This window comes from Sardina pilchardus, chromosome 2, assembly GCF_963854185.1.
Source record: "Sardina pilchardus chromosome 2, fSarPil1.1, whole genome shotgun sequence".
NCBI lineage: Eukaryota > Metazoa > Chordata > Actinopteri > Clupeiformes > Clupeidae > Sardina > Sardina pilchardus.
In genome coordinates this window covers 37965584-37982665 of record NC_084995.1, presented here as the reverse complement: position 1 = coordinate 37982665, position 17082 = coordinate 37965584, and the positions used below count along the sequence as shown (strand labels likewise).

At 48.9% G+C, this 17082-nt stretch overlaps 1 protein-coding gene across 2 annotated transcripts in view; it reads right to left on the bottom strand.

Moving 5' to 3' along the window:
- LOC134073085 (laminin subunit alpha-3-like) overlaps positions 1-17082 on the bottom strand; it is a 76850-nt gene that overhangs the window by 8479 nt on the left and 51289 nt on the right. For both annotated transcript variants that reach the window (XM_062530052.1, XM_062530061.1), the window contains exons 38-68: positions 16727-16842; positions 16064-16275; positions 15145-15349; positions 14614-14758; positions 14224-14364; positions 13858-14019; positions 13475-13576; positions 13276-13359; positions 12344-12574; positions 8882-8995; positions 7580-7698; positions 7361-7441; positions 7163-7263; positions 6909-6962; positions 6649-6800; positions 5596-5706; positions 5330-5441; positions 5000-5167; positions 4629-4825; positions 4397-4513; positions 3730-3884; positions 3028-3169; positions 2814-2913; positions 2525-2641; positions 2224-2397; positions 1927-2078; positions 1537-1734; positions 1212-1360; positions 886-1048; positions 541-665; positions 209-359 (exon numbers count right to left, since the gene is read on the bottom strand). In XM_062530052.1, coding sequence (XP_062386036.1) covers positions 209-359; positions 541-665; positions 886-1048; positions 1212-1360; positions 1537-1734; positions 1927-2078; positions 2224-2397; positions 2525-2641; positions 2814-2913; positions 3028-3169; positions 3730-3884; positions 4397-4513; positions 4629-4825; positions 5000-5167; positions 5330-5441; positions 5596-5706; positions 6649-6800; positions 6909-6962; positions 7163-7263; positions 7361-7441; positions 7580-7698; positions 8882-8995; positions 12344-12574; positions 13276-13359; positions 13475-13576; positions 13858-14019; positions 14224-14364; positions 14614-14758; positions 15145-15349; positions 16064-16275; positions 16727-16842 — 4350 coding nt within the window. The remainder of the gene's footprint in view (positions 1-208; positions 360-540; positions 666-885; positions 1049-1211; positions 1361-1536; positions 1735-1926; positions 2079-2223; positions 2398-2524; positions 2642-2813; positions 2914-3027; positions 3170-3729; positions 3885-4396; positions 4514-4628; positions 4826-4999; positions 5168-5329; positions 5442-5595; positions 5707-6648; positions 6801-6908; positions 6963-7162; positions 7264-7360; positions 7442-7579; positions 7699-8881; positions 8996-12343; positions 12575-13275; positions 13360-13474; positions 13577-13857; positions 14020-14223; positions 14365-14613; positions 14759-15144; positions 15350-16063; positions 16276-16726; positions 16843-17082) is intronic.

Here is a 17082-nt window from a genome sequence, read left to right as displayed (position 1 = left end):
ACCGGTCAAGCCAAAGAGAGACTTTCAAGAGCAGACGTGGTCCAACAGAACTCTTATGAAAGTGATTCTTTAGCTTAGCAGTAGCACATCTTTTTCTTAACTTTAGTACATGGTATCTGGAAACAACACTATGTCCATCCCATAGATCTTATTGCTTACAGGGGGCTAACCAAACTCCCTGACGAAGAAAAAGTGAAGCGGGGCTCACCTCTTTGCCCATGTACACCACCATGCCATTCTCAGAGCGGGTGGTGATGAACTGGTTAAGGCGGATCAAAGGTGCGTTCAGGTAACGGCCCATGTCCACCTTCGCATAGCCAGAGCCCTCAAAGAAGTCGGTGCTTACCGATGGCACGTACCTGCAGGAATGAATTCAGTCAAAAAGATCAAAAACAAAATTCTAATTCGGGCTTCTTTTGTGTTCAATCACGCCGGTCATGCCAGTGTTTCACGTTATGATTTGATATTATGGCATGTTCTGTTTTAACTCTTTGAAAATGTCTAATACTAAAGTTCTTATTTCACTGTTGGAGTCCTTACCGTTTACAGGGTGTGTCCTCAATATTGACTGCATTCTTGAAGTTGTAGAGGCTAATGAATCTCTCATTGAAAGAGGAGAGTTCGATACAGCCCTTGTACTGTGGGTAATTGATTGAGGCCGGGGGCTGAAAAGGGGGAAGGAACAGTTACCTTAGATTTTGCTACTATGCACTATGCTATTCAAATTGTAAAGAAAGGAAAAGAAAGAAAGAAAAAAAGAGAGAAAGAAAGAAAGAAAAGAAAGAATGAAAGAATGAAAGAAAGAAAGGAAACGTTGGTAGAATAGAATATGACAGAAGGTCATATTGGCATGGGAGGCATACAGTATGTCTGAGCAGGACTTACAATGAAGGAGCTGGGGTAACCCCCCACATAGAAGACCACATCCTCGGGATCAATGTTCAGGAGGTTTTTGATATGTTCTCCTTGTTTGTAGGATGACGCAGGAGGAAGCGGGTTGTTGGAGGTGAAGGCCTTTGTTATGATCACTTCAGCATCCTGGTAAATTCTAGGTAAAACATACAAACATGTCAGCAATTGATGGTTGAACTGCGTGCGCAATGGCATTTCATTACTGTGCACTGGAATTAGAAATCTACAAACAACACTTGGGCTACACCCAACAACTACAAACAATATGTACAGAGTTACAAAACTGAGTGTCCTTTTACCTGAACAAATCCACCTTGTCAAAAAACGCTTGCTCGGAATCCGAACCAGTGATAACATCTGACTTGATCTCATACTCCACCCCATTTAGTTTGTAGACCGTATACAGGACATTGCTCCTCAGAGCCATCCCGATGTAGTCGCTGGATGCCTGAAGGAGGAAGAGCACAGCCATGTTGTTTTTAGACACACGTCGGACCTCATGGACACACAAGCCTACATGATCTGTGTGATGCCCTCTTGCCCTCCCTGTCTGACTGGCTCACAGACACAATAGCAATGATAAAATCAGGGCCAGGGGAAGAAAATAAGACACGACAAACTCACGTCTCTCTTCCCAAGGTAGAGCACAAAAAGATCTCCGGTGTCGGCAGTTATCTGTCTGCGTCTGCGTGCCCCATCTCCTCTTCCACCAGGTCTCTGCAGGTACAAGGAGAGGGACGTGTAGGCCTTCAGGTCGTCCATGTTCTTGGGGGCACGCAGCTCCACGTGGCTGTCTCCCTTGAACTTCATGGGGACGGTAACCTGCCGTAGGGGTGAGAGTAGCATCAGGAAGAGCACTTCTGGGTTTCAATCATAACAATCCTCCACTTCGTCAGTCCGTGCATCTGTCTATCCATGCAGTCACCCATCCCTCTACTCTATCATTCACTCTTTCAATCTCTAATCCATCTATCCATCCCAAGTTTTCAGGAGGTCCCGGTCTCACAGCCTTACCCTGTTGGCAGCGTCACGGGCCTGTTCGATGAGATCTTTGATCCTCTTGATGTTCTCCGACACGTTGGCGACGGGTCCTGCCTGCATGCTGAGCTCCTCGATCTGATTGATCTTGTCCAGGAGAGATGGGATGGTGCTGCTCAGGTTCTTCACTGTGAAATCAACCATCACATATTAACAAAACAAAAACACAAACACAAACACAAACACACAGATCCAATTTTTTTCCAGCTACATAAAAAAATCAAGAGTGTGAGCAGAGAATCGGCCACCAAATAAAAGTGCTCCCTCGCACACCTGAGTTGTCCACTTCGTTGAGCACACTGTCCAGGTTGGAGTCTCCGCCGGGGCCGACGCTGATCTTCTCGACCTCTTTCTTGATGTCGTCCAGCCTGCCCATGGCATCGGTGGCAGTGTCGTTGGCGGCGGATGCGGCTTTCTTGGCTTCGTCAATCATGTTGCCAATATCGTCTGCGTGGAGAGGAGAGGGTTAGTGTCCACGCCACAGCCATGTCTGGTCTGGTCTGTCACCGTCTACACTCGTTGTGCTCACTCACAACACTAACTGAGGAGTCAGGGCGACACTTTAGACGCTTACCTCTCTGAATGCCTCTCAGGTCATCTTGAGCTTTTTGAAGGTCGCTCTCCAGTGACTGTTTTTTGCTCTTTGCTGCCTCCAAGCGCTTCTTCTGGTCATCGAGGTCAGAGGCAGCCTCTGAGGAGGAAAACGAAACAGCAAACATACATTTCAGATAAATAACATCATATGTAAGAATATGCAATAATATGTAACAATGTCGCTACAGCGAATACAACACACTGTCCTGTGAACCACAGGCGGCAAAGCACACCCCTCTTAATCAACTCCTGAATGTGATACAACATACGTTTGAGATCCTTCTCCGCTTTGGAGGCAGAGTTCACAAGCGTGTTGCCTTTGTCCTTCAGGTCCTTGGCTTTCTGGATCAGATCCTTCTGGTTCACGTCCTACAAGAATCAGAGGTGGGAAGACATGGTCAGTCACCCTGGCGGTAAGGTGTGGGCAGCAGCCCGTCAGACGTACTGATTTGCATGGGATCTAGTGCTGGACAAGCTCCATACCTTGGAAGCCTTGTCTGCGGCCTTTTTGGCCTCGTTGGCGGCCTCCTCGGCGGCCTTGATGGCGTTGACGATGCTCTTGTAAGCGTCGATGGCGGCCAAGGCGTTGCGCACGTCGTCGCTGCCGCGCGAGTCGTTCACCGCCCTGCAGAGGTGGAGAGAGCAGAGCTCCGTCAGAGGATCTCCGGGCACAGAAGTGCGCAGTGCAAAGTCTAACTAGTCATCAATTGAGCAAAGGCGCACAGGGACAGACAAATACTACCCTCCCATTCTACAGCGATGGTATGTGTAACATTCTATTGCAACGGGCGTTGGCCTGACTCTCGCTGTTCCCTCCTGCAGCGCTCGGCCATTCCAGGGCCTGCATTTGCTCTCGAGCAGAGAGCATGTGATGTGCAACACGTAAACACATGTCTTGCAACTCCAAGAGGAGGTCAGGAGAGGACAGAGCAAACAAACAAGGCCAAATGTACAAAAGGTATGCGCTACTCGCTGAAACAGGCTGCGGTTACACAGGAGACAAAATATGTGCCAAGGAACAAAGACGTGCCTTGAACACACAACTAGGCACTGCTTAATCTATACAATCATAGGTAGGCAAAAGCATATGGGCCTTCAGTGAGGGCATATGGGCTCGTTATGATCGATGAAAGCACAGGGCAGGGCACTGCTGAGTAGCTGACAGATAGTAGAAGGAGCACTTACTTCTCCAGCTGATCGGCGAGGTCGCTCAGCTTCTGGGCATGCTCCTCCGCCTGCTTCACGATGGCCTCTTTGGCAGCCGCCTGGGAGATCTCGTTGACTCGTTTGGTCAGGTCGTTCTTGGCCCCGTCAATCTGAGCAGCCAGTCTCTCGTACTCCTGTCAGGACACAGACCAGAGCCACTGGGGTGTCAGAGTGCGGTAGGGGTGGGGTGGGGTGGGGTGGGGTGGCTGGTTGGGGGGAAAAAAGGCATACTCCTTGCTGGTACATGGAGAGCTGATCACTATCACTAAAGTGAGCAGCAAGTTCCAGCCTGACAATTGACTGGTTTCTGAAGGTGTGTGTGTGTGTGTGTGTGTGTGTGTGTGTGTGTGTGTGTGTGTGTGTGTGTGTGTGTGTGTGCGTGCGTGTGTGTGTGTGTGTCAGGTAGCACCACAGCATTGCCTGTCAGCACGTCTGCTACCGTGCATTCAGGAATATAAAACCAAAAGATGGGTGTGGTGACACAATGCTGTGGGTTTGCTGTTATATGGGGAGATGCCTTGGAAAAGCCTTAGAAATCCACAGTTGTTATTTTCGCAGTAAACAGATTTCGGTCATGGGATCATTCCGCATATGGAGTGGTTTATCATGTGATATGAAGTATTGTACTACTGCAAGATAGGAATACCTGTTTGCTGGCATCCAGGGTTGATAGCAGGTCTCCTGTGTCCTTCAGTTGGTCCTTAGCCATGGCTATTTGTCCAGCAACATTATCTCTCTCCTTCTCCAAGTCTTTGATGCGTTTCTGGTTGTAAAATTACATATTTCATTTCATCAAATCACATGTTTTCCCCTAAATAATTACATGTTGAGTATAAGATTTAATAATGCAATGGTGGTAATGGAATAGTTGTCGTTACCAGAAGATCTTGCATAGCCTGGGAGTTGAGGCTGTTCTGGTTGTTGGCTTTTTGTACCAAGTCTTTGGCCTGAGTGAGCGCTTCTTCCAGGTCTTTGAGTCGGTCCTCAAAGTCTTTCAGGAGCCCCTCAACCCTCGTCGCTGTGTCCTTGTTCTGATTGCACTGATTTGTCACATTGTTTTGGATGAAGTCCAAAACTGTAGTCACAAAACAAAATGTTTATTTAAAAACAAGTCCAAATTTTACAAATTTCCTATCCAACATACTTCTGATGACCATACAACATACTTCTCATCATTTTAATCCAGTGGTCATGCAGGAACTTGGCTTGTGTGTGTGTGTGTGTGTGTGTATATTGATTGGAATCTCACATTTGCGGGCCAGATCCCTCTCTTTCTCGGCCGCATTTTTCTGGTCGTTCAGGTTGCGGCCCTCCATCTCTCGCACTAGACGCTCGGCCTCCTCCAGCATCTTGGTCAGCTGGTCGGGGGCCACGGAGTCTCCGTTGGTGCTGGCGTCCTGCAGCTGCCTCAGCAGGTCTGACCGCACAGCAGGAGGGGGGGGACAGAGACAAGACCGTAAGACATACACCACAACAACCACCTGATGAAGTTGCTTTATTGTCCTTATATTTTACCAGAAAGCATTTAAAGTAGATAACTGAAAACAACAACAACAACGACAACAAAAACGCAACATACCCTGAATCTTCTTGAACATGCTTTGGGCTTGGGTGTTTAGGTTTCGTGCTCTCTGGTTAGTGTCCTCCACATCATCCAAGGCCTGGTCAACATCTTGCTTCTTCTTTTCAGCCTGCACATGTGTCATCAACATTAACAGAGCACCTGCAGTATGCATAGTGCCTTTTCCCCATACACCACAACTGGCATCACCCATCCATCAACACCCAAGTGGGGAGACGCATGCTATTTAGATTTAACCATAAACTTAGATTTAGAGGACTTACCTGTTTCTTCAGCTGGTCGATGTCATCTCTGATGGTGTCAGTGTCCAGCTCCAGATCGGTCACTTTGGACTTCTGACGGTTTACAGTGGAGGTGAAGGTGCTCACGACGTTCTAGAAAAGATGAAAAGTGTTCAATGATGTGTGTTAGCTTAACGAGCAAGGGGATCATCTCACACAAGGACATGCAGCCATCAAGCGTATGGATGGATATCCAACAACACAAACAGTGCAATACAAGTACAATGTAATATCAAGAAACTGAGCGATGAATCCATGTCTGTAGCTCTCCACGGCAAAGTGCCACTCCACATATTATGTTTTTGTAAATAAGCCTCAGGGGTCTTTTAACTTAATGCAATTGATGAGGTGGTTAGCAACCACAGAATGTTCTACTGTAGATCGCTATCTGACTGAAGCTCACTCATCACATTCTTCTGAGATTGTTAACCCACACAGACAACCACCGATGAACCAAGATGTTGCAAACAAAACAACGTTGTTGGTGTGAACAGCGCAACATTACCACCGATTACATCAGCACAGGAGTTTGTGGTCAGAAAAATGGGTGGGTAGCGGTTTTTAAAAAGTAACCTCAAAATGCCTCTTGGTAAAGTTGAGAAATTCCAAATGCAACAGACTCTTCACAGACGATGTGGTGGAATGAGTCTCACCATGTCTTTGGCACCACGTACAGTACAGTATGTGTGGTGTTGAAGCGAGTCTGTCAGTGTTTTTCAACCTAACGAGGCTCAGAGGAAAGGCCTGCAGTGAGCTGAGCTGGGACTGCACTATTAGACATACTCCAAAAACACTAACTCACCTTGGTGTGGAGTATAGAAAGACATGAGGCACGAGTCTAACAGACAGGAGAGAGGGCAGAAACACACACACACACACACATACACACACACACACACACACACACACACAGAGCTAGCGCAGACCCTCGGCAAAGAGGAGAGAGGCCAGAGGGATGAGGTGAAGGGAGAGCAGAAGAGAAGAAGAGGAGAGGAGAGAGGAGAGGGAACAAGACCAAGAGGAGCACCGGTGTACCTTAGCAGCAGCGATGGCCTCCTCGAGCTTCTTCAGGCGCTCCTGGGAGGAGCTGCTGGCGTTGGCATTCTGCAGCTGAGACTTGATTCGCGCCAGCTCATCGTCCAGCTTCTCCAGATCGTTTAGCAATGTCTGCGCACAGTTGTCACACTCTGGAGACGCAATAATAAAGATAGTTAAATCAAAAGTCACACTTTGACCACTCCGGCCTCACATTTCTACTCTTAAGTGACCGTGAGAGGACGCAGGCAGACACTCACCTTGACACTGCTCGTGGGTATTGGTGTCTTTGGGCTCCAGGGTGTTCTTGCAAACTAAAAAAACACAAGAGACAAAAAAAAAACAAGCTTAAAAAGTCACTCTACCCACTCACGTCCTCACCTGCCCAAGCACAGTGTGATTCTCCCACAGAGCTGTTCTTCAAAAGTGTGTGCATCCTATGGGCCTACTGGACACCTTATGGACCCATACTGCACATGGCAAAAAGTCACCACTACACTGCCGGTCTACTCACCTCCAGTCCTGGAGTCACAGTGTCCAGGGTTTCCGTTACAGTTGCACGGACGGCACCTGCCTCCAAAAGCCATGGGATCGCCATAGTAACCAGGAGCACAGCTGTTCAAAGGCAAATGAGAGTTGAGAGTTTAAACATTATCATGACAAGACGGTGAGAAATTGTACGCGCTTGGTGGGTTTGAGTGGATATACACACCTCTGACATCTTTCTCCTGTGTAGCCAGGCTTGCAGATGCACTGCATTCTTCCCGAGACTTCTCTGCAGCCCGTAGCAAAACTGTACGAGGACAAAGAACAGTGAGAAGACAAAAAAAAACACTCCCTGGTTTATTTTGATAAGAGTATGTAATCTAAGCCAGCACAGGCTTAGGTGCCTACAGAGCTCTAAGGAGGATGCTCCGTTTTTGTCGCTCACCTGTTGGAGTCGATGCCGAGTGGGCAGGGGCACAGCTCACAGGTCCTCTGGGCAGGGTTGCCATAGTAACCCTCCTGACAACGTTCACAGCGGTCCCCACCAGCGTTATGTTGACAGTTCTGGGTAGAGACAACAGACTTCAATGAGTACCAATACTGAACTGGAGTAAATACTGTCAGACCAATCGCATTACTACTACCCTAGTGTTTACAGGATGGCTTACACTGCACACCAACCATTGGCTCTGCTCTGCAGTAGAGTACGTTTCATTATGTGAGATGAGCCGTTTATGGCGGTTTCAGCAAGACCGGAGATTCGTGTCCACAACCTTGACTGACGAGGTCATGGGTGTCCTAATGGGACTGCGGTTATGTATGCGTGTGGCCCTGCATGCATGGGAGGTTCTCCCGGGAGCTGGAGACGCACGCGGCCCTGTCCTGCCCGAGCAGCTCTCCCTGTGCTCCACGCCTCCACGCCCAACTCTCAGGTGTCTGCTGCCTGTGGCTGACGGGCCGTCTCTTCACGGGAGACTGGCTCTCACTGAGAGCATTCTGTGCCCACACGTGTTCACATCTTAGTGTGTGTGTGTGTGTGTGTGTGTGTGTGTGTGTGTGTGTGTGGGTGTGTGTGTATGGGTGTGTGTGTGTGTGTGTGTGTGTGGGTGTGTGTGTGTGTGGGTGTGTGTGTGTGTGTGTGTGTGTGTCGGACCCCAAATGCTTGTGCTCTCTCGTATGTGACCATGCCTGTCAGCTCAGCTCCAGAGCCCAGAGGACCAGCACAGGCCCCATCATGAGTTGCGCTTACGCAACGGCACACACACACACACACACACACACACACAGCTACCACAGACCCTCGGCAGAGGAAAGACTGCATGGGCGCTGGTACACCACCATTCTGTGCCGCTGGCATCTCACTACGCTGCAATTCTAAGTCTGTGTGAGGTGAGCCTGTTTCAGCTTGATGGCTGCATTTCCATGTATGAGATGATGCCCATGCTATGCTTCAATGTCTACGATTGATGTTTTGATTTTTAATTAAGGTGGTCAGAAATTCTTGCGTTTGTCTTTAAATGGCTGAATACAAGTAATGCGGTGGCTTAATGACAGGCTAGAGAGTTTACCAACATGCCCCTTGGCAGTGCCTGATGTGGAGACTAGACACTGACTCAAGCACTGTGTGGCTAACCATCAGTCTGAGAGTGGTAGGGTGTGTGTATGGGTGTGAATGCTTCTCTGTGTGTGTGTGTGTGTGTGTGTGTGTGTGTGTGTGTGTGTGTGTGTGTGTGTGTGTGTCTCTTACCAGGCATCTTCCCGTTCCCTCTTCACACTCGTCCGAGAGGCCGTTGCAGGAGCAGGGCACACACCTGCCCGGGAGCTGTGCACTTCTGTCTCTATAGAAACCACGGGCACATTTCTGCCAAACAGAGACGCAAAGAAAGGACGGCCATTATTCTCGATGAACAGGACAGCGCATGTCACGGGTCAGCCAATTACATTTACAATGACAAAAGAGAGGACATTCACAAGAAACAAAACACTGACAATAACTCAAACGCATTGCACAAGCACACATAAAACGTGTGCATGCATGAACATGCGAGCCAGAACTTTCAACACAAAGTGCATCTCTAAACGCTCACACCTTCCATTCAACGTAATTAAATATGTTCTGTATGTATCCTGGGGTGTTAGATGAGATTTCAAGGTGCTTCTTATAAAAAGACAAAAAGTGGACATCCATTTTGGTCCCCGAGACTTTTCCAGGGCAAAAAAAAATATCTTAGGAGCAACAACAATTCCAAGATATGACTTCATTTTACCTGAAGTGCAGAGCTTCCATCCCTGTCTCCTACTGAAGGGTACACAACTTTTTGTGAATCCTGATCATTAAGTGATGGGTACACCACTCTTTGGGAACCCTGGTCGTTGGGCGAGGGGTACACCACTCTTTGGGAACCCTGGTCGTTGGGCGATGGGTACACCACTCGTTGTGAATCCTGGTCGTTGGGCGATGGGTACTGGACCTGTTGAGTCCCGCGGTCATTAGGCGATGGGTAGCGCACCTGCTGCCCTCGGTGGTGGTACGGCAACTGGTGGACGCGTTGCGATTCTCGGTCAGTCACGGACGGGTAGTGCGGTCGCTGTCCCCCCGGATGGCGCGGCCTCCGTCTGGACGATCTGAAGGGCCTGGGTCCAGCCAGGCACAACTCCAGCAGGGCCAGAACGATAAGGGCCCTGATCATAGTCCTCTTCCATTGGTTTGTCTCCATGCGTGTGTATAACATTCCTCAAACGTAGTCTGAGTGAAATAATTCCCCACCACCCGGGCAGCGCTCTCTTAAAGCCACGGCGGAGAGAGCATTGCCACGCCCCCCTCGGCACACACCCATACCTGAGACGGTGAGTAACGCTCACTCACACACTCACACACTCACTCACATACACACTCACCCATATTAGGAATGGATGTACACACGCACACACAGTCACTTTGTAGTTTGAGGAATTTTCCCCTCCAACATATACAAATGGTTATGTGCAAACATTTTCTCTCTCTCTCACACACACACACACAGTTTATTTAAAAGGTAAAGCTAGTACAACCTCAATCAGGGATAAACCGCATAAAACTCATTCCGATAAGAGCCCTGCTTTGCCAGGTCTGTTCAAGTCTCAGCATGAATAGGTGGGGTCTCTATTGACTTGAGGTGTATGGATACGTTAAGCATGCATTTTTGGAGTCTTTTTGTTTAGGTATGTGTATTTGAGGACATTTGTATTTATTTGTGCGTATGTTAGGGGTGTGTGTGGGTACAACTGATCCATGGGTCAGTTAATTTGTCTGGGTCAGTAGATATTGTATGTTACACATTCAGACTTTGTGTGATTCAGGTGTGAGTACTCAGACAGCAAACACACACACACACACACACACACACACACACACACCGGCACACGCATTTTCACTCAGCAGGGTGGGGTTGCCACTCCCTAAAAGACACACACACACACAGAGTCTGCATGTGGTTTGTGAGCAACTCTGTCTTGTCTCAGATGCCACGCCTAACTTACAGTATGTGTCAGGGCACTGCTCCTTTCCACAGCCTCTGGCTACAGATTAACTGTTTCCTGTGGCCACACCTGTCGAGCAGCCTCGTCACCTTCACCAGTGTTTGGGTGAGAAATGCGGACCCAGGAGCAAAATCCATGGAGGAAAAACACATAACACACACACACACACACACACACCCACACACACACACTTAATCCTGAACATCATTACTTCCCCCAGCAGGGGCATCTCAACAACTCATCACAAAGGGAACTTAATGAGATTTTGTCGGTATCAATAAAAAGTCTTCAAATTCAGTGAAGTGGAAGAGACACTTAGGAATGCTGTTGTAAAATCTTAGTGTCCTTCTCTTTTGAGAAAGGAACAGCACAGTAGAAATACCTATCACTACATTAATTCCAGAGACGGTACACCAGCTACACATGATTTTCTAGCCCTAAGAAATTATATATATATATATATATATATAGAAATTATAAATATATTATTAACCAATTACATGTTTTTTTAAATAAAATAAAAAACACAGAATCTCTCAGTCAGTATGTTTCATAGTGATTTGACATTTTTGTGGGCTTTTCTAAAGCTTGTTCTTTCAAAGCTTCCTCCATTATCCCCTCTTGGGCACATCCCTCCAGAATTCCACTGTATGTGAGTTGTCAGTCAGCCGTTGCCATGACACAGCAGTTTGGATGTTAGCGAAGCAACTGATATCAGCCTGTCTTCTGGCAACCGGGAAGTTCTTCCCCCGAGGCGACGGATTCTGACAGACTCGCTCATCGGCTGTTCTTTTCCAGAGAAATCCGTGCGTGCCGCGTCAGCTGTGGGCCCCTGCGCCCTCGCGAACGCTCCCCCCTTCGTCAGAGCGACGACCTCACGGCAGAAAGGGTGTGTCTTGGCGTGTTGGGGCAGACACGGACCTCGATCACATAGCCCGGCGCTCTTCGTGTCAAAATAAAAAAAACGCCAGGGAGTCATTATAGTTTCCCCAGTCTCTCTGTGTTATGGCAACTGGCCCGGCACAACATGCAGGTCCTGTATGAGAGATGCTTTCACTGGAAACGCCATTTTGGAGGAAAGGGTAAGAGACCTCTGTGCCTTTCACGAGTGTCCATTCAGATAGCTCCCATAGGACCATGTGTCCCGTTACATCAAAGCCATCTCGACCGCCAGTCTTCTCACGATCGTACCATTTTTCATTGGTGTACAATGCAGGTAACATAATGGAATTGGGTCTATTCAGTTTTGCTTAAAGGAATGGAAGTTGCCACAAAACAGTCCTAAAAAAGCCTAACTTCACAGTCAACACAACCACCCATAAAATGCTTTTTTTCCTCTCTCCTTATTTAGCCACCATTCCTAACCCCTCTTCCTCCTCTTCTTATCTCCTATACACCCTCTCTTCTTCCCTCTATCCATAACCCTCAATTCCCTCTCCCCCCTTTTTCCAAGGTCCAACCTTGACACCATCCATCCCAATTTTTTGCCCAGCAGATAGAGAGTACCAATGCAATCCAGTCCATTTCCAAACACACCACTCTCACTGTACATCCCCCTGCACCCCTCCATGCACCCCCCCCCAGCCCTCCCCCACCAGGCCCCTTCACCCCCCCCAGCCTTCACCCACCAGGCCCCTTGACCCCCCGCCCCCAGCCCTCCCCCACCAGGCCCATGTCCAGCAGCCCTCACCTGGCAGGAGTCTCCGCTGTAGTGGGGTGGGCAGGAGCACTCCTCCACGGTGGTGGCGGGCGCGCCGCTGCCGCCCCGGCTGGCCTCCTCCAGGCCCACGTCCCCCAGGCTGAGCCTCTGGCTCTGGGTGAAGTGGAGGCCGCGCACGCGCACCTCCTCCAGCGCCGCCAGCACCCGCAGCAGCTCCTGCCGCGACACCGGCCGCCTGGTGCCCGCGTGGCGCAGGTTACCCTGCCGACAAACAAAGAGCCGCATCAGTGCTGAAGCGCTCAGGTGAGAGAGCACCTATGCAGGTGGCTCTGATGAGCCGCTCAGAGGTGCGTTTCCCAAAACCTGTTAGCAACTTTGTTGGTTGCAATGCCATTTCCCATTGTCAACCAACTGACTAAGTTAGCAAGTATGGTTTTGGGAAGCGCATGCCAGATCAGTCTGTTCAGTAGCAGCATCTATGGCTACAGTACATCTGGGCAAAAGGTATAATAAACAATACAAATCAAAGATGCCAACAAATTAAAAAAAAACAATTGCATAGATAAAACAAATAACAAATACACATTTCTGGTGGCATCTTATTAAAGACTTTTTATGATGGACAAAACAGACATGGTTGGGGGTTGGGGATTTTCATCCTTTAATCAGGATCAGTTCAGTATTGTTAAGTTGATTATTCAGATTGAAATCTTTGAACACAAGCTACAATATCTGCGGTTGTTGTCTTACTAACTATAAGGAGGGAGCAAAACATTTCAAATGCCTGCTCAAACACTCCACACTTGGTACACTCCCAGTCAGTTATGGCTGCTTTTCAATTCAATTTTTCAGTGTGAGATGGCAGTACAGATTAAAACCATGTGGGAACAGATTGAGCAATACTTTATTTCCAAGAGAATCACATGGTAAGTGTCTTTCAATGAGTGAGTGGGGCAAGTTACCTCTACTAGCTGAACTCTGCCTTGATACAGTCTGTCTGGATCGGGGGACTGTGGGTCAAAGTATACCAGTGTCATCTGGTCCCCCTGTACACGCACACACACACACACACACACATACAAATCAAGACAATTCAAGAGTAATGGCACATCAAAATAGAACACAACGCGAGTGCCAGAAGTCTTAGAGCGTCGTACGCACACTGAGGAGCACGTCTGGCTTCTTGTCCAGGGGAAGCATGCCCTCGCTGGGGATGCCAAAGGACTTGGTCTGGTAGGTGAGGTAGCCACCATAGGAGGACACCTACAGAGGCACAGAGAGGACGTTACATGCTTTTGGTAGCAAGGGATTTGTCAGGTAAGTCTACCTAATTAGACAACATAACGTGTAAACAAGAGCATTTAGTGGTGAATCCACATGTAGAGCCAATTTTGAAAAAAAAAAAAGATGGTTTGCTCTTTCTCGTTCTTCAGCTGAAGTACCCCCTCAGGCAGGTTGGTACAGTGAGAGAGAGAGAGAGGGTGAAACCCAACACCAGGCGTTGGCATTGTGCAACCAGCATGGCACAGCGCTGCACTGCTCACCCTGTCGCCCAGGTAGGAGGGTGGCGCCACCCAGTGGAGGCTCTGGACAGAGCGGGGCACCTCCTGCACGTCTGCCACCACCGTGTTGCTCATGGGGTTGAGCACCGAGGGCACCTCCTCCAGATCAGCCTTCTCCAGGCGCCAGTTGTGCATGTCCACAAACTACACACACACACACGGTACGTGAGATATGTATGGCCACAAACCACACACACATGTCGGGGATACTATTGCCATTGCTGTCTATGTATAGCATTATCTAGCAGAATAGTCAAATCTCCAAGAGCTAACTGGTGAAAGAACTCATTTGCATTTATATGACTTAAAAGGTTTCTCACACACACACACACACACACACACACACACCTTTCCCCGGCGTTTGCTGGAGCTGTGGCACTGGTCTGTGGCTCTGAAGCAGAAGCACTCGATGCAGCCGGCGGGATTGGCCGGATCAAAGTGGAACGAGCCGCTTCGGCAGGAATTGCAGCGCTTACCCTCCACGTTCCTCTGTCACCACACACACACACACACACACACACACACACACACACACACACACACACACACACACACACAGAAATACACAAATTAGTAAACACAGGACGCAGCCATGGGTCATCATACTGTAGGTCAGCAGTGGCACACCTCGGGTCACATTGCCCAACTGATATGCCGGGTTCCCCTTACATCCACTCTGGTGTGCATGCGTGTGTGTGTGTATGTGTGTGTGCGTGAGGGTTGAACGAGGGTCACTACCTTGCAGAGGCACTGGCCGGTGTCGGGGTCACACACGTCCGGGCGGACCCCCCCAGTCTCACAGTCACACGGCACACACTCCGGGAAACGGAAGTAGCCGGCAGCGCAGCGGTCACACTGACGCCCACCGATCCTGGGCTTACACCTGTTTCTCACACACACACACACACACACACACACACACACACACACACACACACAACCACCAACAGCTATTAACAACACATTTTGGAGCACACAGTGTTTATGACAGCAGACTGTATGTCCCAGTCACATCATATCACAAATACTACATAAATTGAAGATAACGTATTGTGTATATAATACGACAAACGTTGAAAAGTTTTTAATATGCACAAATAAGTGCCTGCCTGTCTATTTCACTTGTCTGTCTGTCTGTCAAACAGACAAGTCAGTAAGACGGAGACAGACAGACAGACAAGTCAGTGAGACAGTGACAGACAGACAGACAAGTGAGTGTGACAGACAGACAGACAGTGTTAGGCGGTGGTGCTGCGGTGTGGCCCTCACGTGCACTGTCCAGTGTTGGAGTCACAGTCGCCGGTGCTGCTCACGATGCCCGTGGGGGAGCAGTCGCACTGGTCGCAGCCCACCAGCGGGTGGTAGCTGAACGTCTGACTGTTGCACGAGTCGCACGCCGGCCGCACCGTCTGAGGGGGGCAGATGCACGCGCCCGTCACCTCGTCGCACAGCCGCCGCCGCCCACACTGGCACGCTGCAGGCCAAGGGCACGCGAGGGGACAGAGAGACACAACCACAGATCAACAGACACAACCACAGCTCAAGAGACACAACCACAGCTCAACAGACACAACCATAGCTCAACAGACACAAGCACAGCTCAACAGACACAACCATAGCTCAACAGACACAACCACAGCTCAAGAGACACAAGCACAGCTCAACAGACACAACCACAGCTCAAGAGACACAACCACAGCTCAACAGACACAACATAGAACTGTTTTTGTTCCTGTCTAAGACAAAGCAAAGCAAACCTTCGGGGCAAAGCAAAGGTCAGCCACAATGATAATAATAATAATACATTTTATTTATATAGTGCCTTTCAAGACACCCAAGGTCGCTTCACAACAATCTCTCGCAACGGACTTATTTCAAAATTGTGTGCAAAATGCATTTACATTTCTTAATTTAGCGGACACTATGATCCACATACCTGTGGCCTAAACTGGACTGTATCATTCTAGATAATGTGAATGACAACATTTCCCACATAAACTACAACGACAATGACATGAGGAATGATACAGTCAGGGTCACTTTAATTTATCATCACAGTCATCGCTCTTGGTGTGAACGGTCCTCCACACATACTATAGTTCAGAGGCAGTTGAGCCAGAGAGGGTTAAAGTGGAGCTCAGTAATCAAGGCTCTTTGGTTGAGCTCTGCCTGGCACAGAAACACTCACGTCTGCAGTAAGGGAAGCCGTAGTAGCCGGTGGCACAGCGGGTGCACTGGCGGCCGATGACGTGAGGTCTGCAGGGGCACTGCCCGCCCAGCGGCTCACAGGTGGGGTTGGTGGAGCCGGACTTGTCGCAGTAGCAGGGCAGGGCCCCGTCGTGGTACAGCGCCACCAGAGAGCGGGCAGAGGCTCGGCAGAACTCGGAGGCGGTGCTGGGGCTGTGGAGGAGACACGGGTCACTTTTGGGTCAATCCCAGATGCCAGCTGTTAAAACAACCTGCACTACTGGTAAACATTAAGGTCAGGAGGAAGTCTGTGTGAAAAGCACTGGGTTTGTATTGTGTAGTAGCAGAAACATAAATGAAACTCTAATTAGTAATCTTTATAAAGATTATTTATGTCAGTGTGAATAGGTATAGATAGTATAGGTAGATTGGTAAAGATTCTATGATAAAGGTTAATAAAGGTCTATGATTCCCAGCACTAGGGGGTGCCATTTGACTTTTTGGCGATTACAACTAAAACCTCTAGCGTGCATGGAGTTCATTTCATGCAGGATAACTGCAGTGATTTATGAGTGATGAAGTGGATGAAAGGCTAAACGAGCCTGGCTGTGCATCGCTGTGCCGTGCTGTGCCGTGCAGTGCGGTGCTGTTTCAGCGCTCGTACTCGGTCTGGAAGCTCTCCCCTCCACACTGGGCGATGAAATCAGGCGCCTTATCCAGCGGCTTTGCTTTCAGGAGATCTGGCGTGTAAAGATCATCGGGGACAGCCAAGATATAATCCTGAGGCAGAACAAAACAAAAAACAAGCCCCAAAAAAGAGAGGGAAAACCCAGAGTGAGAAGAGAGAGGGGGGGATTTAAGACACACAAAAAAGATAAAAATGACACAAAAAAAAAAAACAACACGGCGAAAAATACTCCTCTGCTAAGTATGAGTCGTCGATGTCGGTACGCTACACACCCAAACGAGTGCCCTCATGTTCCCTCGCCCTGTTCCCACCTGCGAGAGTAAATAAAGGCG